The sequence below is a fragment of the Heptranchias perlo genome, chromosome 29 (genome assembly GCF_035084215.1).
Source record: "Heptranchias perlo isolate sHepPer1 chromosome 29, sHepPer1.hap1, whole genome shotgun sequence".
Taxonomy (NCBI): domain Eukaryota; kingdom Metazoa; phylum Chordata; class Chondrichthyes; order Hexanchiformes; family Hexanchidae; genus Heptranchias; species Heptranchias perlo.
This window is the reverse complement of record NC_090353.1, coordinates 24,247,478-24,259,559: the sequence shown is the minus strand read 5'-3', so window position 1 is coordinate 24,259,559 and position 12,082 is coordinate 24,247,478. Positions and strand designations below refer to the sequence as shown.

General features: G+C 41.8%; 1 protein-coding gene across 1 annotated transcript in view; it reads left to right on the top strand.

Annotated features, from left to right (window-relative positions):
• Positions 1–12,082, top strand: part of rexo1 (REX1, RNA exonuclease 1 homolog) — an 81,246-nt gene that overhangs the window by 56,838 nt on the left and 12,326 nt on the right. The window contains exons 10-13 of the mRNA XM_067968313.1: positions 766–879; positions 2,994–3,067; positions 6,565–6,675; positions 10,702–10,817. Coding sequence (XP_067824414.1) covers positions 766–879; positions 2,994–3,067; positions 6,565–6,675; positions 10,702–10,817 — 415 coding nt within the window. The remainder of the gene's footprint in view (positions 1–765; positions 880–2,993; positions 3,068–6,564; positions 6,676–10,701; positions 10,818–12,082) is intronic.

Here is a 12,082-nt window from a genome sequence, read left to right as displayed (position 1 = left end):
CTGCAGATCAAAGACCCTTGCCTGCACGTAGTAGACATCTTGGCATTGGGCTTCTATTTTCTAGCTAGCAGGGAAAGACTGCTATCACTCAACTCTGGTTCATTCAAAAACAGCCACGTTATTAGTAAATAAATAAACATAAACTAGCAGATCTCTTGTGGCATTGCTTGGGGTGAATCGGAGCACATGCTGTTCTCTAACAATAGCGGTATTATCAGTAAAGTGTGATACTTAATGGTCGTGTGTATTATATATAGTTTATGCAAACAGAAATGTTCTTGTTTAAGTATAACTAAGCTCTCCTTTCTTCACAATCTGGTGTGCGCTGAATCAGCTGATCTCAATCTGGGTACTAGTTGGGGCACGATAAATAGCCTTAGTGCCCTTGGACTATGGAGTAGAAAAGTTACCCAAAGTTCCTGATCATAATTGCTATTCAGTGACCTCTGTTGGAAGGTGCAAGTGTTTGGATGTTGGGTGATTCGATTGGGCTCTGTTATGATGCCTTGCTTAATTAAATACCGCACTGATCTCCTTGTCTAGGCTCATGTGTGAAGAATGGCCACTTGGGGGATGTGCTGCAGGGTTGTTGGAACTCATGGAACCATCTCACAGCATGCCTTCAGAAGGGGAGAAAAAATGAGCTAAAATAACAAATTGGGAAGCTTAAAGGATGTGTGGTGGCAATTACTAGAAATTCCCATGTAGCTAAATTAGACTGTCTAACAATGCTCAGATATTTCAGGTTTGTGTTTTTATGATTAGCTTTAATAAGGATCTGCTGTCGTTGTGGAGCTGAGTACAGTGTTTCCGTTAGTGGGAATTGTATCCGCAAAGAAGAATGCAACTACCACTGGGGACGGTTGCGCCGACATCGAGGTGAGTTCGATATAAATACTTAAATTGAGGAGATGAGAATTGGCATAGTTTTATGGAACATTAGTGAATATTTGAATAGATTTTTTGCTCTCACCAGTTCAAGAATCATCTTCGTAATTGAGCACATTGGAGTGAACATGTTTCTCCAAACTGTTCTTAGATATTGCCAAACTTATCATTAACCGTACCAAAACAGATGTCCATATGCATGTGTATATATCTACTCTTGAGATAACCTGGATAACATCGAGGGGAGCCAAGTAGTTGGCTGTGTGGAGCAACTTCCAACAACAGTAATTAATCTCTAATTGACTGGAGCCCTCATTCTCCTTTACCCTCCCCCCCCCCCCCCCCCCCCCCTGCCAACCTGCACCAAATACCCATCCATCTACCCCTTCAGCTCCCCACTGCTGTCCCCTCTTCTGAGAAAAATCCTATTGCCACATTCCCAACCATGACCCAGGAACCAGCTTCAACTTCTTGAAATTGTTACTGCACCTTTTACTAAGATAGTAAAAGCGCAGTAAGCGAATAAAGAACTTAAAGCTGGTTCCTGGGTCATGGTTGGGAATGTGGCAATAGAGGTTTTCCCACTGGCATCCTGTAAGGCTCACCACCCCTCATCCCCCTCCCTCTTGCCCCCCTTTGGTACCCATACCGGTACTCCCACACATGGCAGTTCCCCTCCTTAATGCTCCCACACTTTTATGCCATCCTCCAACCACACCACACCAAACTCCAGCAACCCCTCCTACCATTTTCACACCCCTAATGCACCATTCCCAGATCCTGGAACCCCTGCCCCATCCTTTCCAATGTTCCCATACCCCTGATCCTTGCCTAACTGCAACATGGAAAATTTCTTTATCATTCCTCCTGTGAATCCTGGATTTTTTTTGAAAAAAGTAAGCCATAAAATTCAGTACATAGCTAAACAAATGATAATAATAGCCACTCATTTACAATTTCCATAAAAATGTGCACGTAATCACAACCTGAAATTATTGCCAACATTCTTAAAATACTTTTTAATATTGTACATTATAAAACTGCTCCAGTACTACTGTAATTGGAATCTGGGTTGTCCAGATTTGGTCTGCTTGGATGGAAAATGGCTGGCAAATGTCCGAAAGCTAGTATATCTTGGAGTAACTGTAGATCGTAGACTTGCCTACAAGGACCACCTCGCCAATATAGATGATCATGAGCAGAAATAGCTTCCTAATTAAGCTTGGAGCCTCAACTTAGACTGCGCAAGCAGCTCGGTGCTAGCTCTCTGCTACACAGTTGAGAATATTGCAATCATGTGTGGTTAAACTCTTTCCATACAAAACTAGTTGATGTTACTATTAAAGAATGAGAATATTAACAGGGATTGAGACCAACAAACACCAAGTAGCTGCCAGTCCCCTCAATATATAGCCTGCTAACATCAGGCATCATATTGCAGCAAAGAACCTCCTTGAGAAAATCCAGGAATGCCACAACTGCCACCTTTCAAAGGATGTATGGGAGGGTCCTCGTCACTAACTCGTGAGCAGACGACCAATCTGGATTATTCTACCACTCATCTCCACAGTAGTTGCAGCATCATAATGGCGAACAGAATGGGAACGAGCTCCTTCGTCTAAGAAACTCCTTCCTTATCACTCAGCCTGATGAGACACTGCCTGGCTTCGAGCTGCCACACCATCTCTGGTGCACGCTCAATTGTTCTAGAAATTGGCTAGTAAGGTGTGTGGCAAATGACCACAACTGGGGACTCAACTACCTCTGTGTAACCGTGGTGCAATTGAGGACATTGCACAACTACTGAATGGCTGCTCATTTCATGGTGGTTCACTAGAAAGACTTTCCAGACTCTCAATGCTGATCCCTGAGGCTACTGAATGGCTAAAGCATGTATGATACTTGAAATTTTTGACTTGTATAGTTTATTTCCCTACTTTTATAGTTTGTGTTATGAATTTCTTTGTTACAAAAAAACCCACAGTTCAGCAAATCGGTACTGTATGAACATTCTACTTCTGACAGTACTGAATCCAAATGAAATTCTAGATTTTCTTATTCCTTTTAAAATCATATAAGAATAATTTATAATCTTTATGCTGCAGTACCTGGTGGTTGGGAAACACAGTACAGCTGCTGTGCAGGAGCAGTGGGATCTGCAGGGTGTCAGACAGCAAAGGTAAGAACAGATAATTAAGGGCGACAGATACTTCATTAGCTATTAGGAACAAAGAAAATGTTGTTGAGAAATACTCCTACCCCCCTCTGTAGTGATGTGTAAATTAATTGCAAATCAGAATGTTCATACTACCTAATTTAAAGACTGGCAGCAATAAAATGGGTATATAAGCACCCCAGCGTAATACTGTTTACTAAAGTTGACTATTTCTTTGTACAGGAATGGAGAGGTCACTGGTATCTGGTTCTCAATTAGACTGTGTAGATTGCTTCTCCCATACTTTGATTAGGTAATCTGCAGCTAGTGCACAGAAAGTGGGGACATTAGCAAAATTGTTGAAGTCACACACATACATGTGTATTACTCTTTTCTGTATGCAAATATCAAACTCCATTATAATCAAGAAGCCAAATGGAATGCTGGCCTTTATATCTAGAGATCTAGAGTACAAGGGGGCAGAAGTTATGCTGCAGCTATACAAAACCCTGGTTAGACCGCACCTGGAGTACTGTGAGCAGTTCTGGGCACCGCACCTTTGGAAGGACATAGTGGCCTTGGAGGGAGTGCAGCGTAGGTTTACTAGAATGATACCCGGACTTCAATTACACAAATTGGGGTTGTATTCTCTAGAGTTTCAAAGGTCAAGGGGTGATCTGATCGAAGTTTATAAGATATTAAGGGGAACAGATGGGGTGGATAGAGAGAAACTATTTCCGCTGGTTGGGGATTCTAGGAGTAGGGGGCACAGTCTAAAAATTAGAGCCAGACCTTTCAGGAGTGAGATTAGAAAACATTTCTACACACAAAGGGTTGTAGAAGTTTGGAACTCTTCCGCAAACGGCAATTGATACTAGCTCAATTGCTAAATTTAAATCTGAGATAGATAGCTTTTTCGCAATCAAAGGTATTAAAGGATATGGGCCAAAGGCAGGTATATGGAGTTAGATCACAGATCAGCCATGATCTTATCAAATGGCGGAGCAGGCACGAGGGGCTGAATGGCCTACTCTTGTTCCTATGTTCCTATGTCACTGTAAAGGGAAAAAAAGAACTATCGTTTATATAGTATCTCAAGGCATCCTCTGACATCCCAAAATGCATCACATCCCATGAATTATTTTGAAGTATAGTCACTGTTGTGTAGGTAAATGCAGCAGTCAATTTACACAAAGATCCCACAAACAGAAACGAGATGAATGAGTAGTTAATCTGTTTTTGGTGGTGTTGGTTGAGGGAGAGGTTAGCCGAAACTTAGGAGAGCTCCCTGTTTCTCTTCAAATAGTGTTATGGGATCCCACCTGAAGGAACAGAATGGCTGCTCATCAAAAGGCTGTTGGGATATTGTGTTTTATCACAAGTAGTTCCAAATATAAAAGCAGTGAAGTACTGCTGTAGTGATACAGATCACTGGTCAGACTTCATTTGGAGCACTATGTTCAATTTTGAGCTAATCACCTTAAGAAAAGTACACTGTCCTGTGTTTTAAGGTGTAAAATACACTAAGTAAAAAGGGCTTGGTACAATGAAGGCTGTCCGTAGTCCATAATTTGCGAGTGTCCATTGTTAGAGTGCCTCTTGTTTCTTTTATAATGTGAAATATTTGGGACTGTAATGAAGTGTCCGTATTTTACGGCTGTACGTCATTTGAACATCCGTAAGACTAGGTTTCACTGTATATACAAAGTACACCAGTGGTAGACCAGGGAGACTTTGATTTTAAAATGTCATCCAAAAGACAGCACCTGAACAATGCAGCATTGCCTCAGAACTGTACCACAGTGGTGTACTTTGTATATACAGTGAAACCTAGTCTTACGGATGTTCAAATGACGTACAACCGTAAAATACGGACACTTAATGACAGTCCCAAATATTTCACATTATAAAAGAAACAAGAGGCACTCTAACAATGGACACTCGCAAATTATGGACTACGGACAGCCTTCATTGTACCAAGCCCTTTTTACTTAGTGTATTTTACACCTTAAAACACAGGACATTGTACCTTTCCTAAGGTGATGAGCTCAAAATTGAACATAGTGCTCCAAATGAAGTCTGACCAGTGATCTGTATCACTACAGCAGTACTTCACTGCTTTTATATTTGGAACTACTTGTGATAAAACACAATATCCCAACAGCCTTTTGATTACTTTCTGAACAAGTAAACAAGCTTTTATAAGCTGCAGCAGAGAGGGTAGATAGGTGAGCGAACTGCTCTCAGCCCCCCGGGATCGATGTGAGAACTGGAGTGGTTACAGCTGTCCCTCCGATCTTCTCTGTCGTCCTTTGCGGGAGGGGAGCGCTGGGCTTCTGTGTGGAGCATAGCTTCAGCAGTGGAGCTGTGATCGGGGAAACCCACCTGAGCGGAGAGCCAGGATGGAGTCTCATTGCTCCCTAACTTTACAAAGTTGCCCCCTTCCCCTCCTGCGCACACTGCGGTTTGGCAACCTTAGTGTTTCATAGATACAATGTTTATGATGTAAGCTACTCTCCTCCCCACACAGTGTACAATATATGCAAAACCTGAATAATTTGTGCAGTGCTGGTTTAGCATGAATTTGATTACAGTATTCTTTGACTTTTTTTTAAACTAGTGGTGAAACTATACATCCTTCAGCTCAGACAGTAGTAAAAATGTGTAATATTAATTGAACGGAGAATGCTTAAACTGATGTGCTTAGTACAAATAACATCAGTGATTGTAAAAGCCTGAAACTTGCATATGCTGGTGTGTTTTTTTTGGCTGAATTTGTATTTATCAAAATTTGTCTGTAGTATCCTGAACTTGGAAATCAATTTAAGAATTTTGTTTCCAGTGATATAGGGGTATATTTTCCTCCATTTACTAATGTTAGTTAAAAATCTGGGAAGCCTGTTTTGTATTCGGCCAACTTTTTTATTAGCACAGAATAAAGGTGATGTGAATATCATACTTATGATGAAGTACTCTTGTTCCATCTTGCAGGATTCCAAATTTGAATGAAATAATATATAATGTGTAATAAAATGACTGAGTGGCATTGCATAGCTCCCCTGACAGTGCAGTATCTAAATGCACTACCTGTTGCAAAACTAAGCCAGCCAGAACAAGAAGCTGCAGGTCCAATCCCGAATCTGTGTTGAATTAGCTGATGTCAGAACAGCAATAGGGATGCTAGTGATTGGAAAAAATCAGGCAGGCTTCCCATCTCCGATGGTTGTCCAATGATCCCACGTGGTCATCATGCGAGTAAATTATGATAGGAACTTGTGACCATCTTTTCAACGCCCGTTATAATTGTAAACCAAGGATGATTACTACAGTTAATAGCAATAGCGACTAAGGCAGCAGTCAGAGGGGCACTTTATTGAGACAGGAAATGTTACCTTTCCTAGAAATTAAAAGTAGTAATATTGCATAATTTTGATATATTGTAAAATTTTTGATCCCCTCTAACTTTTTGTTAAAACTTTATTATTGTTGAACGTATATTAGAGAATGTATTCTTCTTGCAGCAACATGTTCAGGATGGTCGCAAAGAAAACTTAGCTGGTTTCATGAAAACTTTTGAAAAAGCAATGCCATCAGATGAAAACCCTGGGATATTTGCTCTGGATTGTGAAATGGTAGGTACTATCAATGTACTGCTTTATTCTTCCTAATGTATGTAACGGGACAAAAAAATGCAAACGCATGGCATCACCGAATGGTGAGATGTGAGTTTGTGCCAGTTATCTTCCTTGCTGCTAAGTTCATAAGATCATCTGTGTTGATGCCTCCCAGCAAAGAGGAAGAATCAGGAGATGAATGCGTGGCTGGAGAGAGAGTGCAGGAGGGAGGGCTTTAGATTCCTGTGGCATTGGGACCAGTTCTGGGGAAGGTGGGACCTGTACAGGCCGGACGGGTTGCACCTCAACGGAGCTGGGACCAATGTCCTCACGGGGAGATTTGCTAGTGCTATAGGGGAGGGGTTTAAACTAATTTGGCAGGGGATGGGCACCAGGATGTAGCATAGGAAAGGAGAAACAAGGGGCCCAAAGGATCGAGGGAGAAAGATAGCACTAGAGCAAGTAATAGTATAGTATTAGGTGGGATCAGACTGAGAGAGAGTACAAGAAAGTCTGAGACTGGTTTGCAGTGCATGTGTGTGAACGCACGAAGCGTGGTAAACAAGGTTGGTGAGCTGCAGGCGCAAATAGCCACAAGGGAACACAATGCTGTGGCGATAAGAGACCTGGCTCAAAAAAGAGCAGGATTGGGTACTAAATATTCCTGGATACACGGTGTTCAGGAAAGATAGGGAAGGAAAGAAAGGAGGGGGGGGTGGCAGTATTGATTTAAGGAGAATATTGCAATACTGGAGAGAGAGGATGACCTGGAGGGGTCAAGGACAAAATCTATTTGGTTAGAGTTAAGAAATAAGAGGTGCTATTGCACTACTGGGTGTATTCTATAGGCCACCAACTAGTGGGAAGGATATAGAGGAGCAAATGTGCAGGGAAATTACAAGAGGTGCTAAAACTATAGAGTAGTGATAACTGGGGACATGAACTATCCTAATATAGACTGGGATAACCAATAATATAAGGGGCAAAGAGGGAGAGGAATTTTTGAAATGTGTTCAGGATACCTTGACCAGTACTTTTCCGGCCCAACGAGGAAGGATGCATTGCTGGACTTGGTTATAGGGAATGAGGCAGGCCAAGCGAAGCAAGTGTCAGTGGGGGAGCATTTATGAAGCAGCGGTCATAGTATCATAAGGTTTAGAATAGCTATGGAAAAGGGCAGGGACCACTCTAAAGTAAAAATACTCAATTGGAGGAGGGCAAATTCAATGGGATGAGAACCGATCTGGCCCGGGGAAATTGGAATCAAAGATTGGCAGGCAAAACTGTAATTGAACAGTGGGTCTTTAAAGAGGAGATGGTTTGAGTACAGTCTCGGCACATTCCCACGAGGCAGAAAGGTAGGGCAACTAAAGCCAGAGCTCCCTGGATGACAAAAGAGATAGTTGAGATGAAACTGGAAAAGGGGGCTTATGATAGATGTCAGGTTGATAACAAGTGAGAGCCAGGCAGAATGTAGAAAGTTCAGAGGGGAAGTGAAAACGGAAATAAGAGGGGCAAAAAGAGAGTATGAGATTAGACTGGCGGCCAACATAAAAGTGAATCCATAATTCTTCAACAGGCATGTAAACAGTGAATGGGTAGTGAGATGAGGGGTGGGGCCAATTCGGGACCATAAAGGAGATCTACTCATGGAGGCAGAGGGGATGGCCGAGGTACTAAATGAGTACTTTGCAAGTATCTTTACCAAGGAAGAAGATGCTGCCAGAGTCTCAGTAAAGGAAGATCTAGTTGAGATACTGGATAGACTAAAAATTGATAGAGGTACTAGAAAGGCTAGCTGTAGTTAAAGTAGATAAGTTACCCAGTCCGGATGAGATGCATACTAGGTTGCTGAGGGAAGTAAGGGTGGAAATTGCGGAGGTACTGACCATAATCTTCCAAACATCCGTAGATATGGGGGTGGTGTCAGAGGACTGGAGAATTGCAAATGTTACACCCTTGTTCAAACTCCAACTATAGGCCAGTCAGTTTAACCTTAGTGGTGGGGAAACTTTTAGAAATGATAATCTGGGACAGAATTAAGTCACATGGACGAGTGTGGATTGATTAAGGAAAGCCAGCACGGATTTGTTAAAGGCAAATCGTATTTAACTAACTTGATAGAGTTTTTTGATGAGGTAACAGAGAGGGTAGATGAGGGCAATGCAGTTGATGTATATGTGGACTTCCAAATGTGGATTGCAGCCCATGGAATAAAGGGGGCATTAGCAACATGGATACAGAATTGGTTAGGTGACAGGAAACAGAGAGTAGTGGTGTACGGTTGTTTTTCAGACTGGAGGGAGATGTACAGTGGCGGTCCCCAGAGGTCGGTGCTGGGACCACTGCTTTTCTTGATATATATTAATGACTTGAGCTTGGGTGTACAGGGCACAATTTCAAAATTTGCAGATGACACAAAACTTGGAAGGGTAGTAAACAGTGAGGGGAATAGTGATAGACTTCAAGAGGATATCGACAGGCTGGTGGCATGGGTGGCCACATGGCAGATTAAATTTTACGCAGAAAAATGAAAAGTGATACATTTCGGTAGGAAGAATGAGGACAGGCAATATAAACTAGAGGGCACAACACTAAAAGGGGTACAGGAACAGAGATCTGGGGGGTATATGTGCACAAATCGTTGAAGGTGGCATGGCAGGTTGATAAAGCGGTTTAAAAAAGCATACAGGATCCTGGGCTTTATAAATAGAGACATAGAGTATAAAAATATGGAAGTCATGATGAACCTTTATAAAACACTGATTTGGCCACAACTGGAGTATTGCGTTCAGTTCTGGGCACTGCATTTTAGGAAAAGTGGTTCCAGGGATGAGGGAGTTTAGTTACATGGATAGACTGGAGAAGCTGGGGTGTTTTCCTTGGAACAGAGAAGATTGCGAGGAGATTTAATGGAGGTATTCAAATCATGAAGGGTCTAGACCAATTATATAGAGAGAAACTGTTCCTATTAGTGGAAGGGTCAAGAATCAGAGGACGTAGATTTAAGGTGATTGGCAAAAAAACCAAAGGTGACATGAGGAAATACTTTTTTTACACAGCGAGTGGTTAGGATCTGGAATGCACTGCCCGAGGGGGTGATGGAGGCAGATTCAATCATGGCCTTCAAAAAGGAACTGGATAAGTACTTGAAAGGAAAAAAAATTGCAGGGCTATGGGGGATAGGGTGGGGGAGGGGGACAAGCCGGATTGCTCTTGCATAGAGCTGGCATGGACTTGATGGGCCGAATGGCCTCCTTCCGAGCTGTAACCTTGCTATGATTCTATGGTCACTCTAGTCTATGGGGCATGCCACTGCTGTTGGCAGAGGCATTGGAGCAGGTCAGCTGTTGTTGCATGACCAGGGAACTCCAGTGATTGAAGGAAAACACTAAAGGATCCTGAGGATACTGATTGCACTGTTGTGCTTTTTTCAGTGTTCAACAGCACTCTCAACAACTGAGCAGTGTTCAGCATGCTATGTTTGGGTTGAGAGCAATGAATTGAACATAATAGAAGTATTAACATGCTGAAAAGCACATCTGGGCAGAGAGACTGAACAGCTGTTTCAAGCACTAGTGAATTTTGTGCAGTGCAGCAAACATGGGATTGGTGGTATACATCGGGATTACTGCCTTCTGATATAAAGATCAGTTGGTTTGAGTGATGATTTGGGCTACTGGTCAGATTGATCATTAGAATAGAATTTCACTGAATATGCTTATTCAAACTATATTAACAGTGCAGTGTAGGTGTGTGGAAATATTTTGCACTTATGGTGCCTTGTTCAATGTCATTTACTGGGAGCATAATACAATCTATTCGAAAAAAAAATATGCATGATAAGTTTTAAGGACCCTAACTTCACAAAAGGTTATTCACCCTGAACAAGTATTGCAATTCTATAGATATTAGAAATATTACTTTATCAGTTACAGAAATTAAAATAGGATTTGGGTATATCCCCATTTACAGTAATGTGAAATTTTACATTATTATAATTTTCCTCATCTATATTTAATAATTGGATGACTCTCTTTCCAGTGCTACACAAAGCAAGGTTTGGAGCTGACCAGATTGACTGTTATAAACTCTGATCTAAAGGTGGTGTATGATACATTTATCAAACCAGACAATAAAGTCATTGATTATAACACCAGGTACGTTTAGTAAGTCAACAATGGGAGTTCTTAGCAACTTGTTAGTTAGCTTGTCATTACAAACATTTTTTTTTAGATCCTGCAGTTAGTAGATAGCTTGGGCTTTGATAAGATGAATCACTGCCAAAAACTAGTTGCAATAATGAGGATTGACCGTAATTTTGCAGCGAGGTTACTGGTCATTTCTATAAAGTAAATTTTATTTTTATAAGTAGTTTTATGGACTCAAGACATTGTACTGAATCAAGAGATAAGTCTCTTCAATTCTGCAACTCATGAATTCTTCCTTCCAGAGATTTTCAGATGTAATGTTTAAACTGTTGGGATGATAATGCAAGTCATATCTAATTTACTTTCCCCAATTATTTAGTCCAGCTCCTACCTTCTGAAAATTGGTATTCCCTCCCCATCCCCCCACACTTCTTCCTTTCCCTTCCGAAGATCGAGCTCCTGCTGGGCTACAGTTCAATGCATGCCATCAGCACTCTGGTTCGTGGCCTCTGTGGCAGCCCTTTATGTGTGAGCCCAGATGGTGATTAGTCAGCAGGCTGTTCAACTAAGGAGGGCATGGCAGTGAAGCCCAATCGTGTGAACAGATGTACACTTTTTAGCAGTGGGGTATGTGATGATTGTTTGCCCCCTCTCTACCCCCTCCCAACCACTGCTGCTCATGAGATCAGCTAACTCCGCATAACCAAGGATTAAACGTGAGTCAGAACTGGTTCAGTACCATGCCAGGTGGTGTATCTGTCACCTGTGCCATTGGGAAAGCCCCATAGTGGTGAATTTCTTGTAATTGCCTTTTAAAACAGTCCGTGCTCGGGGGTGGGGGGGGGGGGGTGGTGTGGTGAGGGCGGCAAGAGCTTGTCACTTTACATTATCGGGGTAAAATTGCTTTAAATTATGAAACAAAAATACTAGACGGGTGGCTCAGAATTAAGAGAATTATTTGGTTTTGGGCTTCAATTGACTAACTGGCTGCAACAGTTTTGCTCTTATTAGACATCATCTGAACACCTCAATTGTATTGCTGTTTTATCCACTCCAGTCCATCCTTTGTACTCTGTTGTATAACTCAAAATCTTTAAATTCTATGCTTAGGAAACTCGGGTATTGATCTAATTTTAAGCAATAGCAATAGTGGAGCTTCTATTATGCAAAATCTTAGCTCTACTGGCCTGGAGTTTCCTCCTTAAGCGCAACCTGGAAGTTAGACCCGAAAATGCGCCATTTTGCTAATGTCAATTTAGACCCAAGTATCCTCC